General features: G+C 42.0%; 1 protein-coding gene across 2 annotated transcripts in view; it reads right to left on the reverse strand.

Annotated features, from left to right (window-relative positions):
* plxnb1b (plexin b1b) overlaps positions 1–27059 on the reverse strand; it is a 247365-nt gene that overhangs the window by 5752 nt on the left and 214554 nt on the right. For both annotated transcript variants that reach the window (XM_048606323.1, XM_048606322.1), the window contains 11 exons: positions 26686–26903; positions 23473–23651; positions 21559–21625; positions 20439–20585; positions 19694–19850; positions 14283–14386; positions 11681–11765; positions 11048–11214; positions 10292–10452; positions 4032–4179; positions 3193–3257 (listed from right to left, as the gene is read on the reverse strand). In XM_048606323.1, coding sequence (XP_048462280.1) covers positions 3193–3257; positions 4032–4179; positions 10292–10452; positions 11048–11214; positions 11681–11765; positions 14283–14386; positions 19694–19850; positions 20439–20585; positions 21559–21625; positions 23473–23651; positions 26686–26903 — 1498 coding nt within the window. The remainder of the gene's footprint in view (positions 1–3192; positions 3258–4031; positions 4180–10291; positions 10453–11047; positions 11215–11680; positions 11766–14282; positions 14387–19693; positions 19851–20438; positions 20586–21558; positions 21626–23472; positions 23652–26685; positions 26904–27059) is intronic.

Consider the following 27059-nt stretch of genomic DNA (forward strand, 5'->3'; position numbering starts at 1 on the left):
AACAAAAACAAAGTTGCTGGAAAAGCTCAGCAGGTCTGGCAGCATCGTGAAGGAACAAAGAGTTAACGTTTCAGGTCCAGTGACCCTTCCTGTTCTGAGGAAGGGTCACCGGACCCAAAACGTTAACTCTGTTTTTTGCCTTCACAGATGCTGCCAGACCTGCTGAGCTTTTCCAGCAGCTTTGTTTTCGCTCCTGGATAATAATTAGTTTGTAAAGCCCTGAAGGATTGAGATAATTGTATTGACAGTTATCCCAGACAATGCCATTAGAATTTTTGTAAAGTTTCAGGTCTCTTTTCCTTGGGAAGTCAACGCTGTCATGGCAAGTATCAATTCTTCCAATTGCTTATTCTGTCATGTAGATCAATGATAAGGTTCCAAATGAATGGTGCACTAGTTACCAGCTGATTTTCTTAAATTATTTGTAAACAGATTTATCAACATTATGAAATCAACAGCATGAGTTCCACTGCAGCCAGCATTACATGCTGACACTTTTCCAGATGTCACTTACAGACAGCAGAGAAGGTAAAATTGGTGGGGAACGTCTTCCCGACAATTCTCAGGTTGGGGTGGAGCTGAAAGAGTGGGTGCAGATGCAATCAGCACGCATTCTCATTGCTGTAGGGATCTTGTCACATTGGAAAGTAAGGGCAGACAACAAGTAGAACAACATCCTGCCCTGAATTACACTTGTCCCAGTTGACCAGTACACATTCAAAAAACATCCCGGCTCAGGAACTCTGAGTAATGTTTCTGAATGAGAAATCCAAGTTCAGACCACACTGTCCAAACCTAAAAGGGGTGTTAGGATACAAGACCATGCCTTATGAACACAAGTCAAATGCAAAGCTTACAGTTTGAAAACAATTAGAAAAGCATGCATTTTATTCAGCAAAGTGTTACATTTCAACAAATGAAATGTGAATGACATCCAAGCTAGTTGTACATTGTACAAGGAGAGTATTGGACATTATGCTTTGATTAACTTAATGTTGGCCTTGGTAGTTATAGTTATACAATAAAAACAAAATGCTGTGGATACTCAGCAGGTTCTGGTTTCATCTGTGGACAGACATAAACAAAAAGTGTCAAAGCTTCAGGTCTATGGTCTTTTATCAATATTCAGGCCTTAATTGCTTCTCCCTCCAAGGCTGATGCCAGGAGGTGCTCAGTATGGCCAGTGTTTGCTGTTATAATCTCAGATTTCCAGCAGTCTTCAGAGTATTTTTATTACAAAATGATTCCAAATCCTCCAATCCAGTGAAAATCTTCACCTTCTTCCAGCAATAAATTCATGTCTAGAATCCTAGAGATCCCTTCGTCTGTGCCAGTCAAAAACAACTGCCTAACTACTCTAATCCCATTTCCCAGCACTTGGCCCAAAGCCTTGTACGCCTTGGCATCGCAAGTTCACATCTAAATACTTCTAAAATGTTATGTGGGTTTCTGCCTCTACCCACTCTTATGGACAGTAAGTTCCAGATTCCCACCATCGTCCAAGTGAAAATGTTTTTCCTCACATCCCCTCTAAACCTCCTGCCCCTTACATTAAATCTATGTCCCTTGGTTTTTGATCTTTCCACTGAGAGGAAAAGTTCCTTCCTATGTATCTAATCTATGCCTCTCATAATTTTATACATCTCAATCATGAGGTCCCCCCTCAATCTCCTCTGTTTCAAGGAAAACAATCCCAGTCTATCCAATCTGTCTTTATAACAATATCTCCAGCCCTAGGAACATCCTGGTAAATCTCATCTGTGCTCTCTACAGTGCAATCTCAACCCTCCTATAATGTGGAACACTGAATGGCACACAATTCTCTAGCTGTGGTCTAACCAACCTTTTACACATTTCCAGTACAATCTCCCTGTTGTTACACTATCCCATATGCCATCTTAACAACTTTATCTATCTACTCCACTAATTAAAGGGCCAGTGGACATGCACACCAAGTTCCCTCTGATCCTTGATGCTTCCCAGAATGTGACGGTTTATCATGTAAACTCTTGCATTGTTTGTCCTGCCCAAGTACATCACCTCACATTTATATGGATTGCATTCCATTTGGCACTGATCAGCCCATCTATATATTCCTGTAATCTAAGAATATCTTAAGTGTATCTGCCTCACTATTTACCACACCACAGTTTTCATGATCATTATCATCCATAAATGTGTTGATCAACCCACCTGCATTAAAGTCTAAACTATTTATATACACCACAAATAGTAAGGGCCCCAAGACTGATCTGTGTAGAACCCCACTGGATACAGTTACAAAAACCACTCCTTGCCCCTCACCCTCTGCTTCCCACCACTCAGCCAACTCTTCATCCAATCAGCCAAATTTCCTTGATCAGTTTTAGGGACTAGGTCAGGTGTATAACTGAATTACTTCTTGATTTTATCCACTCTTCTTTTCTGTCAGGAGGAAGAAGAATCTTTACCAGAGAAGGAAACATCCTAGCTTGAGCAAGCAGTGCTAAAAACAACTGTCAGGGGTCCCATTGTTTGGAGAGAAGACAAGCCATCAGCAGTTCAAGCCTTTCCCTGACAATAGTATGTCCTTGCTACATGGTTAACCAACTAGAAAGTTGTTCGCTGTTGTAGTGGAATAGTTCCCTCTGAATATTCTGTACCGACATTGGGTGAAATTTGCAAACAAACATAAGAATTAGGAGCATGAGAACACTACATGGCCCTTTGAAACCGCGCGATCGTTCAATAAGATCGCAGATGATCTAGTTACACCACATTCCCATCTACCCCCAATAATCTTTCACCCCTTTGCTTCTCAAGAATATCTACCTTAAAAATATTCAAAGGCTCTGCTTCCAACACCACTTAAGCAAGAGAAATCCAAAGATTCTCATTCTTCTGTGAAAAAAGAAATTGTCCTCAACTGTGCCTGAAATAGGCCTTGTTTTTAAAAAGGGACTCCTAGCTCTTGGAAGCCTGGTTTTTGTTCACTGAAAGTTCACCTTCATTCCAAAAGTATTGAGAAAAGGTAAGGTCAAAGAAAGACATGACAAAGAAATGGCTTCAAATCTGAATGTTCAGCCAGCAAAACGTGTAACCAAAGTTCGTCCCTACCAATGCATTCTAGTTCAACAAATTGGTAATTCTTATTTTTGTCATTTATGTGGTGACCCCATCCCTGGGGCAATGAGAGAAAAACAAGATTCTTACCTCTCCACCATCTGTTTGTATCGAGGGATGTCTCTAGCATACAGCAGTTTGTTAATTGGAGAATCCTAGAATTGAAAAATCAGCAGGGTCACATCAGGTACACCTAAAGCTACAGGACACATCATAGCAACAAATTCTGCACTAGTTGAATCTCAGCAAATGCTTTAAAAGTAAAAGGTTGGGTGGACAGTGCACTGCATGTGTTAGACGTATTACACAAGTTGAATCTTTTAATGTTGAGTCAATAGAATGTGACAACATCAAGCCAATACATGAAACTCCACTGCAAACTAACAGCAAGCTGCTGCAGCTTGAAGCTCACTTTGAGTTGAAGCCTGGTACTCATTTGAAAGGACATGCAGTCATTTGAGCATCGGTTTGAGCACATTGTCTCAAATATAAGGTTTCAAACAGAAATGCAGACCTCTCTCTTCTCAGGTGCGTTACTCTTTTATTGGCTCTACAAAATTGGCTACAGAAAATTTCTCTTGTTCACTCAAATCCCCTCAGATACCTTGTCGTCAACTAACGGTTCCCTTAAGGAATGTGAAGAATAAGCCATCCGGTTACAGCATCCTTCATTGCAAGAAGCCAAAGCCCAGAGAAAATGACAACTCTTCATCTCCCTCTAAAGGAGGATGAAGCATCTGAAGGGGTAGTCCAAAACATAAAGAACCTATTCCTAGAGGAAAAATGTGAGGTTGTCAAAGGCATCACTGAAATTACAATGTCCCTTTTTAATATGTTTCCTGTTATTAGCTTAAGTGGTTGCCGGGGTATTTTCATGGGCATCTTTTCCTTCCTAGCCTTTCTTCCTCAACATCTATTGGCAGACTTACCCGGCCCAGTTTATGTTCTGCTATAGTGCAGGAATCCATGAAGGTCTGTGCAATGACCGATAGCATGGCATCCACATTATCTGACACCTGAACGTCAAAGGTGAAGTGAGGATTTTTAATAATGTTTATCCAGAAACGAAGAGGCAGACTGGAATAAAAACAAAATAAAAAGATGAAAAACAAAAAGATTACAACTCAAATAACCCTGTTATGGCTCTAAATTCCACTTCTTGCAGAATTTAATAATTTTAGTTCTGCTGTTCTTTGATTCAATTTTCATTAACTTGAATGTTTACATCCTGAATATGTTTCATTTCTGGAATGTTTTATGATCTACCACTCACCTTCTCCAGCCAGGTGCCTACACTGGCAGACAAAATTGCCTAACTGTCTCTGACTGTGACACAGGAAAAGAATGATTTATGGTCACAATATATTGTTAAAGAAACTTAAAGTATTGCAACATCACCTGGTTTCATAATCACTGCATTTAGTGGATTCTTTTCATGAATGGTCAGTCACTGCTCAATCTTCTTCATTTTCCATCTTCGTCAACAGCCACCAAATAATTGCATTCTCCATGCAACAAAGAATGTTACTTTATATTAACCTCACTACAGACTCCGTGGCATTTGAGAGAAGAACCTTCTGGTTTAGCCAATATTTTTACCTTATTCAACACAGTTACAAGCAGATTAAATAGTAATTCAACTCGTGGTGCTATTTGTGGGGCCTGGTTATGTGCGATTTGAATGTTGCAAAGCTCTTTGTAACGGGAAAATTTCAGTGACACTGAAGCATTTGGGGTACCTTAGTGTTATAATGAGCTGGAGAACCATACATTCTTTCTTTTTACTCATATCCTCCATCCATATCTCATGAATGCTATCAATTTTCTCCTGTACCTCTTTTCTTTCTCCGCATTAATGGAAATAAACCAAGCCTCTCAAACCTCTCCTCATAACTGATTTCAATTCCTGGCATCATGATGTTGAAACTATGAGGAAACAACTTCATTTTACATATCATCGAGTCATTGAGATGTACAACACAGAAACAGACCCTTTGGTCCAATTCGTCCATGCCAACCAAATAGCCTACATTAATCTAGTCCCATTTGCCAGCATTTGGCCCATTTCCCTTTAAACTCTTCCTATTCACGTACCCAGCCAGATGCCTTTTAAATGTTGTAATCATCGAGGCTTCAACACTTCCTCTGGTAGCTCTTTTCATATATACTCCACCCTTGCATGGAAAAGTTGTCCCTGGAGTCCCTTTTAAATCATTTCCCTCTCACCTTAAATCTATGCCCTCTAGTTTTGGACTTCCCCACCCCAGGGAAAAGACCTCAACTATCCACCCTGTCTATACTCCTCATACTTTTATAAACCTCTGTAAGGTCACGCCTCAGCCTTCGACACTCCAGGGAAAATAGCCCCAGCCTATTCAGCCTCTCCCTACAGCTCAAGCCCTCCAACCCTGGCACAATCCTCATAAATCTTTTCTGAACCCTCTCAAGTTTCACAACTTCCTTCCTATAGGAGGGAGACCAGAATAACATGCAATACTTTGCAAGTAGCCAAACCAATGTCCTGTACAACCGCAACATGACCTCCCAACTTCTACACTCGATGCACTGACCAATAAAGACAAGCATATCAAATACCTTCTTCACGATTCTGTCTGTGACTCCACTTTCAGGACCTATGAACCTAAATTCTAAGATCTCTTTGTTCACAACACTCCCCAGGACCTTACCATTAAACATAGAAGTCCTGCCCCAATTTGCCTTTCCAAAATGCAGCACCTCACATTTATCCAAATTAAACTCCATCTGTGTTTTGTTGCTGGGGAAATGCACCACAAAGGCCAGCTTGTTGCAGTACATTGTGAAAGGTCTGTGATACTTTCTAGATCTGATTGTTGATCCCATGATCCTTCCTAGATCGATTGTTGATCCCATGATCCTTCCTCTGCCCAAAGGTTAGCACATGAAACAGGCAGGGCACAGAACACATCATGGTTCTAGATCCATCTAAAGCGTACAAGCAGATACATTTTATAAACCTATCAATATAACTAAATATTGCACAAGATCTGTTTTGTACTGAAAACAAATCAAATGTCACATTTTTGACTCAAATAAATTAATCATATTGAATTGGCCAATCACAGTTCTTTCCTTCTCCACCAGATGACACTACTTAGAAGACGACTAAGGATGTTTGCCCATCCCTCTTCCAGTATGTACTGACCAATATTTATCTATCTCTGAACCAATAACAATAAGACAGTATGATTTGATTTCCACGTTTCCTACAGGCGGCACGGTTGTTAGCACTGCTGCCTCACAGCACCAGGGACCCGGGTTCAATTCCAGCCTCGGGCGACTGTCTGTGTAGAGTTTACACATTCTCCCTGTGTCTGCATGGGTTTCCTCCGGGTGCTCCAGTTTCCTCCCACAGTCCAAAGATGTGCCGGTTAGGTGGATTGGCCATGCTAAATTGCCCATAGTGTTCAGGGAGGTGTAAATGAGGTGGGTTATAGGGGGATGAATCTGGGTGGAATGCTCTGAGGTTCGGTGTGGACTTGTTGGGCCGAAGGGCCTGTTTCCACACTGCAGGGATTCTATGATTTTCTATGGTTAACCAATGGAATTAAGCAACTTGCTCTGTTTTCATTGAAAGGAATGGAGCTGCACAGTCTGTAGTCCATATCATATGTATATACATATGTAAATAAGGACACCTAACCACTTGGCATTTTTGTGCACCTACAGACACATACAAACGTATAGTTCACTTAACAGGATGAGAAGTGAAAGGAAACAGAGTAATAGATATGCAGCAAAGTGAAACACAGATACAGATAAAACTTATGGGCCCAGGCTAAATATTAACATTTGGTGCAGAAGAGAAGGAAATCTCAGTGGAACATCTCTGGTTAGGGCTAGCTGTCTGATTTGCAACTGGTTATTTAACACAGTGAAAGGTTAATATAGCAACATTGTCACGTTGTGGATTTGTGTGCATTGAGGTCTGGTTTGTGGCTGTAAGGACTCATTGGTTTAGATTTTCCAGTCTGAGAATTGGGATAATCATCGCTGACTCTGGAAATCCCGGCACTCCAACCATTTTTCCAGCTGGAACTTCCATCCATGGTTGCATCAATGAGGTTTCAGGGCAGCCATCCACAGGTAGTGCCGGTGATAGGGAGCAGCACAGGAGGAGATAGCAAAGAGGAGCAATACAAGCGGCACATCCCCTTTTGATAACATAATTTGCCACACTCAGATAGGATCTCAATGGCTTTAGTGGAGTGAGTGCATGAGTGAGTCAATGATTGACGTGTGGGGTGAACGATTAAGGAGTCGAGGAGTGATTCAATGAGTGGGTGAATGGGGAGGCCGTAGATCAGTCAGGTCAGAGGAGTGTGAGAGGTCATTTCTAATGAAGTTGGATTGGGTTGGGTGAAGGGTCATTGTGCTGGGCATGCAGTTGGCCATGGCAGAGTTGGGGTGGGGGGGTGGTGCGCTCTGGGTTTTGTGTGTTGTGGGGTGGAGATTTTTTTTTTTTTTTTTTTAAAAAACATTCATTCGTGGGATAGCAGTGTCACTGGTGAGGCCAGGCCAGTATTCACTGCCTATCCCTACCTGCCCTCCCGGCAATTAAGAGTCAACCACATTGCGTTGGGCCCGGAATCACAGACCAGGTAAGGATGGCAGTTTCCTTCCCAAAAGACCTTAGTGAACGAGATGGGTTTTTCCAACAATCAGCAATTGTCGTTGTGGTCATCACTTAGACTCCTAATTCCAGATTTGTATTGAGTTCAAATTCCACCATCTGCCATGGTGCAATTTGTACCTGGAACCCAGAACATTTACTTAGGTTTCTGGATTAAGAGTCCGGTGATAATACAACTAGGCCATTGCCTCCCCCAGTATATGTACGTCATGGGGCTAAAACATAGCATTATACTGATACTCTCAGAATTACACCAGAGATTACACAGCATAATTATTCAAAGCTCTCTGATACTGAAGTCAGCGTATAAGATAATTGTGAAATGTCCCCAGCACCACTAAATCAGCCAACTGAAGATTTCTACTTCCTGGGAAACTACAGAGTCTGTAAATACATTGTACTTCATCAGGGTCCAGACACACAACAGCAACTTAACTTCAGTGCATCACTGATCATGGTACCAAACATCTAGCCTACTGTTTGCAAAAAATAGGAAAATCTCAAGTTATTATATCACTCCAATGCTTTATTAATTAGAAATGGAATACAGAACATAGTAAAATCTGTCTTAAATAGTTTGATGCAGTTCTTGCTTGCATTGAGCAGAGATGGGCAAATTGTAAACAGTGAGTGAAAAAAAACAAACTTCAGGACTGCACCTGGAAATGATAATGGTTGCCATAGGTTGTTACTGAAAGAAACAGTGCAGAAAGTTAGAGACACTATCTTGGCTGCTTAGCCCATCTACCTGGGCAGAGGTTCCACTAAAGCCACAGTCTAGTTAGGTTTCCTGTCTGAAGGTCATTAGAGTGGAGTATATTGTTTGACCAGGACTGCAGTAAAATCGGGTTTCCCACGATAAGATACTCTCCATGATGTGGGTGGTAAGGGGTTGCACAGGGAAGATGGTGATGTCATGGGAACATCGCCAGCCTAGTCATTCACAAGTCCAAGTTAATGCTGTGGTCACACAGGTTTGAATCCTATAGGCTGGTTCTGGAATTGAAAACAATCCTCACTAATGGTGAACATGAAAAAGTCATCAATTGTTGTAAAAACCCACCTGGGTCACTGATTTTTTTTTAAGGGAGGGAAACCTGCCATCCTTACCCAGCCAGACCCACAGTAATGTGGCTGACACTTCACTGCATTTTGGAATGTCCCAGCAGGCCACTCAGGTCAAGGGTAAATAGCAGTGGACAACATTCCCTGGCCACGACAGCGACATTCCATGAAAGAATAAGTAAAATGAAAGTGAACACAAACTGCAAGGGTGACACAGTGGCTCAGTGGTTAGCATTGCTGCCTCACAGCACCAGGGACACCCCACCCTCGGGTGATTGTCTGTGTGGAGTTTGCACGTTCTCCCCGTGTCTACATGGGTTCCCTCTGGGTGCTCCAGTTTCCTCCAACAGTCCAAAGATGAGCAGGTTAGGAGGACTGGTCATACAAAATTGCCCCTAGTATCCAGGGCTGTGCAGCATAGGTGGGTTAGCCATGGGAAATGCAGGGTTACAGGTATAGGGTAGGGGAACGGAACTGTCTCGGTAGGATCGGTGCAGACTCAATGGGCCGAATAGCCTCGATCTGCACTGTAGGGATTCTCTGATAAAACATAATGCAGTGATTAACTAGTTCATTTCTGCGACTGACTGCACCTCATGTCCTAGTGAGCACTGATAAAAAAAAACAAGCCATTTGCATTTATTGCAACCATCACACATCAGTTATCACAATTAAGAAAGTAAAACGAAAAAGAAGGAAAAAAAGGCAGCCGTTATATTTCGGTCTCTTCTAACTTGGAAGGAAATGGTACAAGCGCCAACTGAACCTTCAACCCACCTCCACCAATTGTAATTAATCTTGTGGCTGATATAGGCTTCTCCATATTTCAAGAGGCGTCATGGCTTCAAAAGAACCAGGCCAAGTTAAACCTTGGTGTGTACACTTTAGAAGCAGGAATGACACACTAGATGACACACTTCAATCACCTGTCATTGCTTTCAACTTGCAAGAAATGCCATGGAGAGATTGAGCCATATTTCAAAAATCAAGCCTTTTCCTTTCACTTTTGTTTTTTTTTAAATCTCATTAATAACCTTTTCAACAAAATTCAACCCATCAGCAGAAATAGTGACTTCACCCAGTAGAAAAACATCAAAGGTATAGACATATAAAGACTACAAGAAAGGTGTGAAAATTCCCTCTGCAAATCTCTTTGCCTTTCTTCCTTTAAGATGCTGCTTCAAACCTTCCTCTTTGATCAAACATTTGGCTTGATGTCAATTTTTTATCCAGTCAGTGCCTCTGATAAACCTTGGGACACTTTGCATACTTACAAGACATTATACGCGTGCAAGTCAGGACAGATATAAAATTAAGTGCACACAGACAGATGTAAACATATCCAGCATTGCCTATAGAGCATGCAAAACAAGATGTTTCATGGTCTCAATATATGTGACAACAATACAAATCAAATCAAATTAAATCTGATGATTATGCAGTCTCAAGTACCTGTTTGTTTTCCAGATGTGAATAGTTTCTGTATCAGTAATCCCATGGTGTACTGCTTGTTCATCCAGGAGGTCAAAGAAATACTTGACGGCAAGAGGGACAGGCCGACTTGTGCTGAGAATCACCTGGAAGAGGTCATCTACAAACTTCTGCAGCGTGCCCTGAAAGGTACAGCAAGATAAGAGGCTCAAAATGGTCTCTCTTAAAATGACAACTGTGTTTGGTATAGTTTATCCAACAACTGCCTTTATGGCAGCACAGTGGCTCAGTGGTTAGCACTGCTGCCTCACAGCACCAGGGACACAGGTTCGATTCCACCCTCGGGTGACCGTCTGTGCACACTCCACACATTCTCCCTGGGTCTGCATGGGTTTCCTCCGGGTGGTCTGGTTTCCTCCCACAGTCCAAAGATGTACAGGTTAGGTGGACAGGTTAGGTGGATTGGTCATGCTAAATTGCCCATAGTTTCTAGGTGGGTTAGACATGGGAAATGCAGGGGTAGGAGAATGGGTCTGGGCAGGATGCTCTTCGGAGGGGCGGTATGGACTTGTTGTGCCGAATGGCCTGTTTCCACAGTGTAAGGATTCTATGATCTGCGATTGCTATGAAATGAAAGATGTCTGCAGTGGGTGAGCCAGTATTAGAACAGCAGAGATAAACCACATTCCACTATTTCCATTAGAAACCTGGTCAGGCCACGTCAACATTGTCTTTAACCTTCTTCTTGCCTTTTTTTTGAAGCAAGCTGGCTCCTACCTTCATGGAAAGCAATCGTGTCAGGTAGATCTCAGGAATGGCTTTGGCTCGTTCCCGCTCCCGCAGGCTGCCCCTTCTGTGTTTGGGCAGTTCAGGTTCTTCACTGGCTTTGACCAGGTGCCAGACTTTGATCCCTCCTTCATCTGCATCTTCCAACATCGGTGTCTCTGGAGTGGCGTGAGGAGGGAGGAGAAGGAAGAGAAACATGTGCAAAACAGAAAAGAAAAACAAGACTAAATATATTTCAGACAAGGCACTCCCCAAGAGTCAAAAGCAAACTAGCAAAGGTTTTGATGAACGTGGAACTTACATTTACTTAAACAAAACTATTTAAAATTTTACAGCCATCTGCAGTGGCCACCATGCTCCTTTCCCACTTAGTAATCCGAGTTAGTTTACCTTGTGATCTCAATGCATCACTATGGTGAAGCTACTCATACAGTATTCAAGACTTCTGGTATAAGGTCCTTGAATTCCAATTTCATTGTCAATTCTTGTGGAAAATATTGGATTGGAACTGTCGGGTTCCTAAAATTTGATTACTTCGCTTCAAACGTATTTTGTCCCTCCCCAGATCGAAACACAAGAGTGTTTAATGGTTAACAGAGAACAAAGATGCAGTTCTTCACTCACTCTCTCCTGCAGTAAAATCATGATTCTCATGGTGAATGTGCTTGCTGAGGCGTGGGACAAGAGCAACTGTGGCCCCATCAGTAACCTAAAGGATTTTCAAAACAAACGACAAAACAATTTCCATTAATTACTTGTACAGACGTGAAGTTAAACTCTTTCACAAGACTGAAGGACACGTTAGGAATGATCAGTTACCATAAATAAGTAATCAAAGGATATTAAAAAGGAGAATGCTGTGTGGGTTCTGTAATTCAGAGATCTGGGCATTTGTTCATCCTGATCACCCTTCATTGGGGCAATTCTGTGGCAGGGAAAGAGGCCACCCTTAAATGACTGTATTTCTACATAAATATATGTAAAAGGTACTTTGCACACAAAAGAGAGGCTCCTTGGGATTTGCTACAAGATCATGCCAATAGGAACTTTGGGTGGCTTACCACATCCAGAGGAAGATTTAGACAGCATGGTTTTTGCTCTTTCTATCCCCAAATTTATGGCTGTGTCATGCACTCTCCTCCACATATGAGCCCAATTATTCTCACATGGACAAACATATTAGGAGCAGAAGGAGGCCATTCAGCCCCTTGAACCTGCTGTGCCATTTGATAAGGTCACAGTTAATTCGATGTAGCCTCAATTCCACATTCCACCCACTTTCTTGTCCCTCAAAAATCTTTAACTCAGCCTTAAAAATATTCAATGGCCCTGACTCCACAGCAATCCTTGGAAGACAATTCTGCAAACCAATGACCCTCAGGGAAAAATAAAGATCTTTGCATCTCAAATGAGAGCCGTCCCCCTCTTATTTTGAAACTGTGCCCCTAGTTCTCGTTCCTTCTTGAGGGGAAACATCTTTTTACCATCCGCCTTAGTAAGCCCCCTAAAGATCCTGTATGTTTCAACAAGATCACCCCTCATTCTTCTAATGTCCAGCCTTGTTCCATAACATAGCCTGGGATGTGGTGGTTATCAGTTGAGTGAACCTTCTCTTAAGTCATGGGTCCAAAACTGTACACTGTACTCCCTGTACAAATGAACAAACTTCTCTACTTTTATATTCCATTCCCCTTACTAAATGAAAACATTAATTTGCCTTCTGAACCACTTAGACAATAAGAAATAGGAACAGGAAAAGGCCATTTGGCTCCTCAAACTTGCTCCACCATTCAATAGGATCATGGCAATTTGAACACTCCTCACATCCACTTCCCAGCCCTTTTCCCAAAACCTTTGATGCCCCTACTCATCAAGTCTCTCGATATCTCTATCTAAATCTCCATCTATCTCAGCCCTAAATAATACAAGGACTTTGCCCCCAAACATTTCTGTGGCTGGGGGTTCCAAAGACTCAAAAGTCAGAGAAGACATTCTTTCTCATCTCAGTCTTAAATTGGCACTCCTCAATTCTGAGACTATGCCCTCTGGTCCTAGACTCTTCCATGAGGGGAAACATCCTCTCAGCATTTACCCTACCAACTCAATACGTTTCAATGAGATCACTTCTCATTCTTCTAAATTCCAATGAGTGGAGTCCCAACCTTTGCTCATAAAAAATCTCTCCAAACCAGGGATCATCCTCATGAACTTTGTCAGAATTGCCTCCACTGAAATAACATTTTGTTAAACAAGGGAACAAAAATTGCTCATAGTACTCCAAATGTGGTCTCACCAGCAGTAAGACTACCCCTGTCTTCTACTCCAACCCCCTTGAAATAAGGGCCAACATTCCATTAGCCTTCCTTATTACCTGCTGCACCTGTGTGCTAGCTTTCTGTCTTTCATGTACAATACCCTAAGTCCCTTTATGTTGTAGTTTTTCTCATTTAAATAAATCTGTTCTTTTGTTCTCCCTTCCAAAAACGAACTTCACATTTTCCCACATTATACTCCATTTTCCAACTATTGCCCACTTACGTAATCTATCAATACCTCTCTGTCAACCATTTACATCTTTCTCACAACCTGTGTTTCCACTTATTCTTATGCCATCTGCACATTTGGCTACAGTACATCGGTTTCCTTCTTCCGAGTCATTAACATATATGTTGTAAACAGTTGTGGTCGCTGTGGAAATCTACTAGTCATAGGTTGCCAATCTGAAAAAGAAGCCCTTATCCCCACTCACTGTTTCCTGCCCATTAACCAATTCTCTATCCATGCCAATATCCTACCTCTAACATCATTGGGTCTTACCTTATGACTTAACCTTTTGTGAGGCATCTTGTCAAATGCCTTCTGGAAGTCCAAATACAACACAACACATCTATTGGTTCCCCTCTATCCACTCTGGTTAAGATTTCCTTGAAAAACTGTACTAAATTAAATCAGATACAATTTCTCTTTCATGAAGCCATGCTGATTCTGCTAAATTAGATTTATGATTTTCCAAATGTTCTGCCATTACTTCCTTAAAAATTGATTCCAATAGTTTTCCAATAATAAACATTAGGCTAGTGTATCTGCACGCTAACTTTGAGATTTCTAATGCTGCTTGATCTGTGCTTAGTCTGGATTCCTGCATCCAGGCCTGGTGGAGATCAATTAGCATGTTTAAAGAACAGCAAGTTATTGCAATACTTTTTCAAAGAAACTCTAAGCTTACCTTATAATGCTGCAAGGTGTTTAGACGTTTCCAGTTTCCCTGGAGAACGGAGGTCAGGTCTTCATCAGAAAGGATAAGATGTCCAGCCAACCCTGATCTCCATTCTAATTTAGTATAACATAATCAATTAAAATAATGAAAGCTTCAAAAAAAAAGTCAACAAGTCTAGCATGACTTTCACATTCCCAACACGTGTAATATTGTTTCCGAGGCAGAAGATACGATTTTCCAATCCTAATCATTAGCAAAGAGAGCTGAACCTTCCGACTCCCAATACAACCATGCACAAGGCAGCTTAATCCATTCTCGAAAGAGTTACATCAGACTCTGCTCTGAGTAGAAAGCATGTGCTTCCCAATCCTCAAAACTGCTGGAGCTTCCAAATTCCAATATCGGAATTCCAACAAGCTGTTAACTTCGCCGTCAATTCAGATCGGAGATTTTTGAGAAAACTGCATGCAATGTGGATAAGAGGGAACAAGTTGTTACAGTGTCTTTAGATTTCCAGAAGACACCAGAGAGTCACAGGGGTCAGAGTCAGAGGTCAGCAGCACAAGAATAGCCCTTTGGCCCATTCGCACTTGTCCATAGCCTTGTATGCCTTGGCATTGCATGTGCCCATCTAAATACGTCTTCAATGTTCTGCGGGTTTCTGCCTCTGCCACCTTTACAGGCAATGGGTTCCAGATTCCCACCAACCTCTAGGTGAAAAACAAATTCCTCACAACCCCTCTAAACCTCTAGCCCCTTTCCTTAAGTCCATGGCCCCCGTTATTAATCCCACCACCATGCGAAGAAATTCCTTGCTGTCTACCTCCCTCATAATTTTATACATCTCAATCATGTCCCCACTCAGTCTCCTCTGCCCCAAACAAAACAAACCCTATCTATCCAATCTCTCTTCATAATTAAAACTCTCTCCAGCCCAGACAAATTCCTGGTAAACCTCCTCTGTTCCCTCTCGAGTGCTATCGCATCCCTCCTAATAGTATGGATTCTAGAACTGCACCTAATACTCTAGCTGTGGCCTAACCACCATTTTATACAGTTCCAGTATAACCTCCTGATCAAATGCTCTGCCTCGGCTAATAAAGGCATGTATTCCATATGCCTTCTAAACCATCTTATCCACCTGTCCTGCTACCTAAAGGGCCAGCGAACACAATGCTCAGTGCTTCTGTTGGACCAACTATTCATTGTTTTCCTTTGCCTTGTTTGTGCTGCCCAAGTGCATCACCTCACACTTGTCCAGACTGAATTCTATTTTTCACTGTACATCCCATCTGACCAGCCCATCTAGATCCTTCTGTAATCTAAGGTTATTCTCCTCATTATTTATCACCCCACCAATTTCACAGCATCCATGCAGTTTCTGATCACCCCTTCTACATTTCAGTCTAAATCATTAGTATACACCATGTACAGTGACAGCCCCCAACACCGATCCCTCTGGAACCCAACTGGACACAGGCTTCCAGTCACAAAAGCACTTCTTGACCATCCTCCTCTGCTTCCTGTCACTCAGCCAATTCTGGATCCAATTAACCAAATTTCCTTGGATCCCATGGGCTCATACCTTCACTATTCATTTCCCATGTGGGACTTTGTCAGAAGCCTTACTGATGTCTAAGACGACTATATCAAATGCATTGCCCTCATCTACATACCTGGCCATCTCCTTGAAAAATTCAATCATGCTGGTTAGACAGGACCTCCCCACAACAAAACCATGCTGACTAGTCTTGATTAATCCTTCCCTCACCGAGTGCAGATTAAATCTACTCCCTCAGAATAGTTTCTCCACCACTGAGGTTAGATTGAAGGGCCTATAGTTTCCTGGTTTACCCCTCCTTCCTTGTTGTATAATGGTTCCACATTGGCTGTCATCCAGTCCTCTGGCATCTCTCCTCTGGACCAGGAGGAATTAGAAGTTATTGCCAATGCCATTGCCATTTCCTCCCTTGCCTCACTTAAGAGCTTGGGATACATTTCATCTGAACATTTATCTACTTTCAAGCCTACTAGATCCCTCAGAACCTCCTCTCTGTTTATGCTAATTTCTTTTAGTATATCACACAGTCCTTCTCCCTGATTTCAACACCCACATCAAACCGCTCACTAATGAACACTCAAAGTATTAATTTAGACCCATAACTACATCCTCCAGCTTCACATACAAATTACTACTGTGTTCCTAATGGGCCTTACTGTTTCCAGAGTTAACCTTTTACCTTCAACGTACTTGTAAAATAACTTAAGACATTGCTTTCTTTTACCTGCCATTTTCATGCACCCTTTTTGTTCTCCTAATTTCCTTCTAAGTTTCCCCTTTCACATCCAATACTGCTTTAGGGCTTCTGCAGTTTTGATCCTTGGTATCTGTCTTAAATCTCCCCTTTTCCTCTTTATCCAAATCTGTATGTTGCTAAATATCTGGGGTGTTTGCTGGAATACAAAGGTAGGGATAGTTTGCCACAGTTCAAAAGGTTACTATGCAAAATAAGAGATCATACTGTAGAGGTGGGATGGACAGTGGATTGATTATTGAACAGGTTGCAGAGAGTTGGTATAAATCAGGTATTTTCGGGTTGGCGAGATGAAATAAGTGGAATGCCACAGGGATCAATGTTGGGACCTCAAATGCTTATAATTCATACCAATGACTTGGATAAAGGGACCAGTTTCTAAAATTGCTGATGACACAGAGCAGTAGGAAAGTAAATTATGAAGAGTTCATAAGGAGTCTGCAAAAGGATATAGATCAGTTAAATGAGTCTAAAATTTGGCAGATGTTGGAAAATGTGAACTTGTCTACTTTGGTGAGAAGTTTAGAAAAGCAGCATGTTACTTAAAATGGAGAGAAATTGCAGAACTCAGAGTTATAGTGCGATCTGGGTATCCCTGCTACATGAATCACATAGTTATTATGCAGTTACAGCAAGTGATTAGGAAATCAAATTGAATGTTATCATTTCTTGCAAAGGGAAATGGAATATAAAGATAGCGGCGTTTTGCTACAATTCTACAGGGCATTGATGAGACCACATCTGGAGCACTGTGCACAGTTTTGGTCTCCTTATTTAAGTAGGGATATAACTGCACGCGAATCAGCTCAGAGAAGGTTGACTTGTGGTACCTGGAATGAAGGGGTTTATCTCATGAGGAAAGGTGGGATAGCTGAGTTGGTTTGTATTGGACTTTAGAAGAATAAGATGTATTCACTTTTGAGAATATATAACATTCTGAGGAGACTTGACCGGGTAGATGCTAAAACCAGATCCCCTTTTGGGACAGACTAAAACCAGCTGACAGTTTAAAAATGAGAGATCCCCATTTAAAGAGAGAGATGAGGATAAAGTTTTCTTTCAGAGGGTCAAGAATATATAACTCCCTTTCCCACAGAGCAGTAGAGGCAGTCATTGAATATTTTTAAGACAGTTAGTTTTATGACTGACAAGGGAGTCAGAGGCTGTTGGGAGTACACAGGAAGAGGCCATTCAGCCCCTCGAGCCTGACCCGCCATTCAATGAGATCATGGCTGATCTGCAGCCTAGCTCCTGTGTTTAGCTCATAGCTGATGATAGTATAAAGGCAGGGGTGGAGGTTAGATAGACCTTAGGTTTAGGGTAAAAGTTCGGCACAACATTGTAGGTCGAAGGGCCCGTACTGTGCTGTACTGTTCTATGTTCTATATCCTTTAATACCTTGGCTGAACAAAGATTTATCTATCTCAAATTTAAAACTAACAACTGATGGAGCATCAATTGCTCATTGTAGGTGGCAGGAGTAGTTGGCAATATGGAGCTGAGGGAATAATCAGATCAGCTCTGATCTTATTGAATGGTAAGCAAGTTTGAGGGGCTGAATGGCCTACTTCCAGCATCCCACTAAACTTTGTTTTCATCATCTGCAGCAGTAATTTCCAGAAGAAGTGGTCAATGCCAAGAATAGCGTTCACACACTGATTCTGGACCATCTGAGCAGCTGCATGGATGCAGGGCTAGGATGGAACATTGCCTATTCTTGATCCCATTTCATATATTCATTTGTAATTCAAGAATGAAGCTTCATCCCTAAGAGCTTGGTGTCTTTACAAACTGGGTCCCAGTCCAAAGCAAAAACTGTTGCACCTTCATAAGCTGAAGCCCAGCCAAATGAGCAATGTATTATCAATATAATGTATTGCCAATCCCTGCAATTCCACCCCTGACATATCTTAGAGCTAGTGGTGTGGCATCACACAGTTTGAGTTTGTTGGAATCTGACATTGTCGCCTGATGGGGTCTTACACATCTTACCTCAGAGTCATAGAGGTACACAGCTCAGAAACAGACCCTTCAGTCCAACTCGTCCATGCTGACCAGTTATCCTAGATAAATCTAGTCTCATTTGCCAGCATTTGGCTCATATCCCTCTAAACCTTTCCTATTCATATACCCATCCAGATGCTTTTTAAATGCTGTAATCATACCAGCCTCTACCACGTCCTCTGGCAGCTCATTACATACACACACCACCCTGTGTGAAAAAGTTGCTCCTTAGGTCCCTTTTATATCTTTTCTCTCTCACCTTAAACCTATGCCCTCTACTTTTGGATTCCCCCACTCCAGGGAAAAGACCTTGGCTATTTACCCTCTCCATGCCCACCATGATTTTACAAACCTCTAAAAGGTCACCCCTCAGCCTTCAATACTCCAGAGAAAATAGCCCCAGACTATTCAGTCTCTCCCTATAGCTCAAACCCTCCAACCCAGGCAATATCCTTGTAAATCTTTTCTGAACCCTTTCTAGGGTCACAACATCCTTCCTATAGGAGGGAGACCAGAGTTGCACGCAATACTCCAAAAGTGGCCGATCCAATGTCCTGTACGTACTGCATCTTGTTAGTAACAGCTAATATGCCCTAGAGTTATGCAAACTGTATATAGTTACTAAAATGTACTAAACTGCACCTGGAACAGGAGCCTCTTCTGCTTATTACATGTATTTATTCATGGGGCTCAATCCTCCACCGTAGACTATGGAACAGCCCAAGATGAAGATTCACGGCTACACGTGATCCCAACCACAAGTGCTGGGCACCCAGGCATCACATCATACTTTTTATTTTAGATCAACCTGTTTGGCTATATCACAACACATATCTGAGGCAGGTGAGACTTGAACCCAAGATCTTCTGTCCCAGAAGGAGCACCACCACAAGAGCCCTTCTAAGATGACCTTCTCATTACCGCGATTGGTAGATATATGTTCAAATCAACCTGTTTAGGTTATCGTTACTCAACTCTGGAACAGGTGGGACCTGAACCCAGGCTTCTTGGCTCAAAGGTAGGGACACCACAAGAGCCCTCTCATCACTGCTGTAAAACTTACATATAGATGCACCTCATCAGAGGTTCCGCATTACTTACCAAGGTCAAGTGTTTCCACATGTGGTCGAAGTGAGTAAGTCACTCCTTTGTAGATCTGATCAATAATTTTTTCCTTGACTTGGGTGATGGTGTCGCAATCCAACACTTTCACAGGTGAGGGTTGTACGTCTTCACCTTGTACCAGGACGTTGAGGGTCTGTGCAGAGAATTGAGAAAACAGGATGTTACATTTCAGATCCCAACACCTCGATCAGGTGCCTTGACATAACCACTCACATCATGCTACAAATTTAGCTGCTGCCTGTCATTAATGTCATCAGATTAAGTACAGAATAAGGAATAAGATAATGTATCATTCTGCGAAATTTCAGTGAAGGCCACTTAAATGTCTTGAATCTCCTTTCCACCCCACACAGCTGATGCACTGCTTGAGGGACAAACAAATGAAATGAGTAAACTTTGCACACATTAATAACACATCATCCCCAGTTGTGAACGTGCACATTCAGCACTGCATTTACATCAAACCTCTAAAAAGGAACAAATTGAAACAGCCTGATTTGGCATTTTTGCTTATCCAGCAGGGGATACAATTGAGATACAATCTCCTGCCCAATATTTTGTTTCTTTCCCTTGGCAGAAACTGACAATTGTCAGAATTCCCAGGACACAACGATGATCCAACTCTAGTATCTCAGTGGGGAATTGAAGGCAGGGCTGTGACTAGAACTGCTGATGGTTTAATTTACTTGAAGCTAAGACTATTGTGCTTTGGGAGATTTACCAGTGTGCGGTATTCCACATCCTCTCGGAGTAGTCGGTTGTCATTGAGAGTATACTTGGCCTTTCCTGATACAGCATCAACAGGTCCTTTATCCACTTGGTGTTTGATTGCTCGGAATAGCATGTAGAGTGATTCCCCTGCCGAATCCTAGAGACATGTTGATTGACAATTATCAGGTGGACAAAGTATTAATATTCAAGAATTTTTGCTTAAAAACTTTGGACAATGTCATGGGTCGTTGACCGTAGAATTTCAGGGCTAATAATGACTACTTTTGGAAAACAATTAGGACAAAACAGCTATAAGTTCTGCAGTTTCACTCCAGTAGCAAAGTTATTTCTGGTAGCACTCCTCTGACTGAAACTTAAAAGAACAGTTATTATATGTTTGGAACCACGAGCAGAGCTCATCGAACTAGGGTAGCAAGCAAATCTTTACTTGAATGTTGACTTGGGGAAATTAAAAAGCTCGCTCTAAACAAATGCCCCAGTCACAGATCAACACACAACTGGAATACCCGACTAGCAAAGATGCAGACATATTAGACAGGACAGTCCTCATTCTCCTGCCCAGTTGCCATTTGCTATTAGTGATTTGGTGTGGATCCTGCAGTGCTGAGCCCCTCTCCCTATAGCATTGTGGCAGTGAGTTCTGTTCGCTCAGATTCCCATTTGGCCACTATTTCAAAAAGCTTGCTGCAATAGTTTGGAACCCGACGCCCTGAACACATCAACTAACTAATGAGACTTTGTATGAAAATAATACTTTAAAAGTTGGTTTATTGGCAAATTTAACATTAAAAATACTTCCGTTTGTAGCTTTAAATAATATACTGGAACTTGCAGAGTGCATACACGATAATACAACATTGTGCTATGGGACAGAGGTTTGCAATCCAATTCTCCAGCCGAAGAAACAAAAAAAAAAGTATGGCTGTAGTTATTGGAATAATACATCATGAGCAGATTTTTTTCCCCAATCTGCAACACTATAGGGAAGAAGAGAAATAAGAGGGTATCCACATAGCATTCCAATATAATTCAGTGATTCTGTAATAAATGGTATACTGCATATTAATGGAGTTATATGAATCACCCTCTTCACTGAATAGAATACCTACCCTGAGGAATGTGTATAGACAGATGGACATCCAATTTGTCAGCAACTTCTCCACCACTGTTTCTGTTCTGGAACAGAGTACAATTACTTCAGATTTAGTTTCAATCCTGATTTTTTTTTTTAAAAATCAAAACAAATGTTTTGTGTTTAGTAGTGAATACTGGAGCAGATGACTGTTGTATAGCAGGTTGCTAGGTATAGTGATTGGGACCAGGTGGATCTTACTGACTGTCAGATCCTTGATTGGAGGGGTGGGGGGGGTGTTAACCAGAGCCAATCAGGGAGTCCTGGCTGACCGATATGAACAGGGGATTCAGAATCTCCTCACCCAGGGACTGATTCCAAGCTGGCTGACTACAGCCAGTGTACTGTGTGCACGTAAACAAAGGGTGACTTGGTGACAATATATCAGCCTCTGTGCAGTTATTTCACTAGGCACGCATTCAAAGGAGAAACATGGCTTTAGCTCATTAAGACAGTGCCTAGTTGGACAGCCATGAATTTATATCTAGAACACGGAATTCATACACTTTCCCAGAAGGGAAAATTCAGAAAGCAGAGCTCAGGTAGTTAGGCAGCCATAGCATAATGTGAAATGGCACCATGGCGTAGTGTAATGTCATATCACCATCATGGAGGGCTTCCTCCTCACCTTGAGCCACGTGTTTACAGAATGCCATCAAACTATACACATTGAATCGTGATTCTCTGATGGAGAAAGATGCCTATGATCTTTTGAGGACAATGGCTAATTTGTTAAGTTAGTCACTGTGTATGACTTCCCTTATGTCATAAGCCTTCACACCCGTTTGACTGCCCATTCTCCCTGCATCAGAAGAATGTGGGGAAAACTGCAGCAGGCATAAGTTGAAAGAGAAAAATTATATTGGTTCATTACAAAGAGCTAATGCATATCAAGTGTTACGGAGTCATGATTTATAGTCTCAATTATATTTGTAGGTGTGGTGACAACACCAGCTCTTTCTCACCGTCACTTCTCTCAACCCAGTTCTGCCTCAGATTGTCACATGTCTGACATCAAGTATCAGATAAGAGCAATTTCTTCAAACTAAATATTGAGATGACAGAAGCAATGGACTTTGGCCCCTGCCACGAACTCTGTTCCCTAACCTTTAACTGCGTTCATCTCCTGCCCTCCAAAGCTAAATCAGAGCATAAGGACCCTGGGCACCCATCAGGACCCTGAGATGAGCATTTTAGCTCTGCACTCAGCCCTTATTCTCACCTTTGTCATCTTGCCTAATTCCACTCATGTTTGCAACAAAGTAGCAACACCGAAATCCATACATCATAGCATGTTTACGGCCATTACCACCAGTGGATTAATTCCTGGAGGTAATCCCTAAAGAATTTTACATACAATCCAATCTTTTCTGTGTACATTGGATCAAATCAATTATTGAACATATTTCATAATCCCACATTCCAACATTATTTATCTATTCCATACATTTCACGGGTTACAGGTTATAGAAGGCTTCCTTAAAAAAAAGGACTGCCGTTTGCTGAAAAATTTACTCCAATTCCATTTTCCACCTGCTTTCTTTGCTCTTCTCCTGAAAACTGAGACTCTTCTTTTTCAACTTGATAAAAATACTCAATGGAAAGAAGCCACTAGTTCGGTGTAATCCTTCCCTCAAATGGGACATTCCAGAAGCCAGGCCCACTTACAATTCCCTTACTTGAGCTACTGAAGCCAAGAACCCTATTTTCCTGAGGTGGGCCCACTACACCAATCCAAGTGGGACATAATGAGTTTGCTACAGTGGGTCACTACTACCATTGGGATTTATAAAAGATGCACAATTAAAGCCACTGGAGAAGGCATACTGACATTTAATGCTTTATGTGATGCTCAGTTAGGCACCAGAACCCAGGCTCAATCGTCCCCTACCTGCGCAGCATCAGTTTTGGGTTCTTGGCAACATTCTGCTCCACCAGATCATTCAGCAGTGTTTTCAAGATGTCTGTATAATACTCTAACTTCCCATGCAACGAGACAGTCAATAGCGATGCCACATAAGCACGATCCCGTGGGGAAAATGTCCGTTGGCTCTCCAGCGTGTGAATAAACTAATACAGAGATATGAAAGAACCTTGAACAAGTTTAAAAAAAAAACACCAAAATGATTTACTACAGGATGTTGCCTGGATGGAAAAATCTCCGTTCTGAGGAGAGCCTGGTTAGGCTGGCATTGTTTTACCCAATGTTTTGACACCTTTCATTTGCTTCCTGTGCTCTCTTAACTGGAAAACCAGCTCAGCCCAGCTCAAAATCCAGGCTACATACAAACAAATGGAAGCTCTCCTGAAAGGAGATACATCTGGTGCCTGTCCAAAATATGATGGTCACCCTTCCAACATGAAGATGGCTACTTGATAATTTTGGGAAATGGAAAGTTGGCAATAAGTATTTTTTAAAAAGGCTGTGGACATTTGTGATAAATGTTTTATCACCTGTGCATTGGGCAGCACGGTGGCTCAGTGGTTAGCACTGCTGCCTCACAGCGCCAGGGACCCAGGTTCAATTCCACCCTTGGGCGACTGTCTGTGTGGAGTTTGCACAATTCTCCCTGTGTCTGCGTGGTTTTCCTCTGGGTGCTCTCATTTATCCCCACTGTCCAAAGATGTGCAGTTCAGGCAGATTGGCAATTGCCCATAGTGTCTAGGGTGGGAAAATGCAGAGACAGGGTAGGGCATGGGTCTGGATGGGATGCTCTTCGGAAGGTTGGTGTGGACTTGAGGGGCCGAATGGCCTGCTTCTACACTGTAGAGATTCTATGATCCACTTTTCTTTCAAAAAAAAGCACGCTCTTCACTCAAGTTCTGTTTTAAGTTAACAAAAGATAACAGTTCTTATTCAAACACAACTATTAGAAATTAGGTTGGCTGCCAATACCTTATATTCTGTGGTATCAGCTCTCCTACAAGTAGCTGGAGCCAGTTCCTTTGATGGCAATTGACTCACAACAGTCTGTATTTGCCTGCACAGTAACAATCCAGTAAGGTTGACAATGTTGCAAATGATGGTCCCTTTAAGAATTAACCAGGATATGCATCAGAGGCAAGCAAGAACAGGTAATGCTCATTGGAACATATACCTAAGTGTTGGGGTTTTCTCCCTTTCTAACTCTATTTTGATTTAGTCCCCTTGACTTTTGATGGTTTGCATTGTCTTTCACAGGCTTTGCACATCAATTATTCAATTGGAAACACGGTTAATTTACTAGTGGTGGTTAATGGACAGATAACAAACCAATAGAGGATTTGGTGACAGGGGTAAAAATAATGAGCTGGTTTCTGAGAGTTCTTTTGATGCAATGGTCATGTCTCTACTTCTGTATCACGAGACCCAGGTTCAAGTCTCACCTGCTCCAGAGAAATACAATAATATCTCTGAAAAGGTTAATGAGAAAACAAACAAAAAGGTTGGTTTTCCAGGAGGCCATGACGCAGTTGTAGTGTTCCTGACTCTGGAACTGAAACACCGAGTTCAAGCCCCACACCAGGACTTGTTTGTGCTTCCTTACAAATACGCCTCCATGGCCAACAGGTTCACAGTTGGTCTGTAAATCCTTCTAATATGCCTGATGGCAGACAGTAAGAGTGGGAGACTCTCCTGGTCAGCCATTAATGAGGAAGGCAATGGCGTATTAATGTGGAACAACCCAGTGGAAGTCTACAACCCAAATCTCAAACAAGGAAGGTTGGTTTTTCATCCCCTCCAACACCATTTTGATTTCGTCACTACTTCCCTCCCTACCTTTCCTTCTTCTCTGGTGTCACTAAACTCTCCTTAATGGATGATAGAACAGTGGTGGATAAAGGTGCAAAGTACCATGGATGACAGAAAAGAAAGTATCCATTGTGCTTGGAAATAAAAAGGAGCAGTTTTTGTGGCATTGTGGTGGTTTCCCTACCTCTAAGCCAGGAGACCCAGGTTCAGGTCCCACCTGCTCATGAGGTATGTAGTGACATCTCTGAACAGGATGATTAGAAAATATTTTAAAAGAGGCTGTTTTTCCCCAGTAAGACGAGTTGTGGAAGACTGACAGACTCATGCTTCAGTAAGTGCATGACTAAAACACTAACTATACTGATATGTACTAAATATTCCTAGCCTTCACAAGGTTGCCTCTTCAATCTCTTGGAAGTTAGGCCAAGCAAAGACTCAGTGACAACAGGCCCCCAACATAAATTCGTGCACAGTAAGGTGAACAAGTAGAATTACAATTATGATTGTTGCAATCCAACATATATCATTGAATCATAAAATCCCTAGTGTGGAAGCAGGTTATTCGACCCAGCAAGTCCACGCTGACAAGCCCTCCACGCAGACCCAACCCCTACCTTATCCCTGTAACCCGGCATTTCCTATGGGTATTCCATCTAACCTGCACATCCCTGGACACTATGGACAGTTTAGCACGGCCAATCCACCTAATCTGCATATCTTTGGTCTGCGGGAGCACCTAGAGGAAATCCACGCAGACACGGGGAGAACGTGCAAACTCCACACAGGCAGTTGCCCGAGGCTGAAATCGAACCCACGTCCCTGGTGCTGTGAGGAAGCAGTGCTAACCACTGTGCCACCCCAGTTGTTCAGGATATATTCAGGTTGTTTTCACAAATTAAGGTGGTGCCAGGCACCTGTAGCATTTCTGATGAAATCCTTTGATATTTTCTCTTTAAAAGCACAAACACCTACATAGTAATCCATTTCAACAAACCTCTCACAATTGTCTCCCCAAATCTTCACAGACAGAAAAAAAAATTGCATAAACATTCCAATTTGACAAGTGGGAGGTTTTGTCAGCTTTTGGAATCCTTTCTGGAAAAGTGGTCAAAACAAATCCCTGACAATAACAATAACGAAAAGCTCCCTTCTCCCCTCCTCTCTGTGCAAGATCCGCAAAGGGTGAGATAGTTGAATACATTAAAATTTGTTACAAATGTCACTTGTTGCCTCCTTAGGTCAGACCAAAAACTGACTAACTTGTGACTGGTTTTGCCTATTGAGATCAGTGCGTTGCTGTCTCCTTGTTATTATGACACTGCGTAGATACCATCGCAACCAACACAACAGAAGCAAAATGCTTTTGTATACCTTGGTGAGGAAAAGCTTGCTGTTCAATAAATTAGAAAGCTGGACAAGCCCCTGTTCCACTGTCTGGCGTCGAGATTCAGGTACATCCAGATCCCGTTGCAGAGGGGACTCCCTATGCCCTGGAAAAAAGATGCGCTCTGCATAGGTCTTGTAATCCAGAAAAGGAATTCCAGTTCCAACCAGATCACTGGACAGGTCCATCATTTCAGTCATGAGATCTGTTAAATGTTTTAATGACAAATTTGGGGAACATTTTGTTAGCAAGTTGAAAGCAGAGTGAAGAGACATTTATTGAAATATGTAAAACCTGTTTAATGCCAGAGAAAATACAGCACAAGCACAAAGCGATTTAATCTCTGTGCATTCAGGATCAC

Source organism: Rhincodon typus, chromosome 16 (genome assembly GCF_021869965.1).
Source record: "Rhincodon typus isolate 14 chromosome 16, sRhiTyp1.1, whole genome shotgun sequence".
NCBI classification, from domain to species: domain Eukaryota; kingdom Metazoa; phylum Chordata; class Chondrichthyes; order Orectolobiformes; family Rhincodontidae; genus Rhincodon; species Rhincodon typus.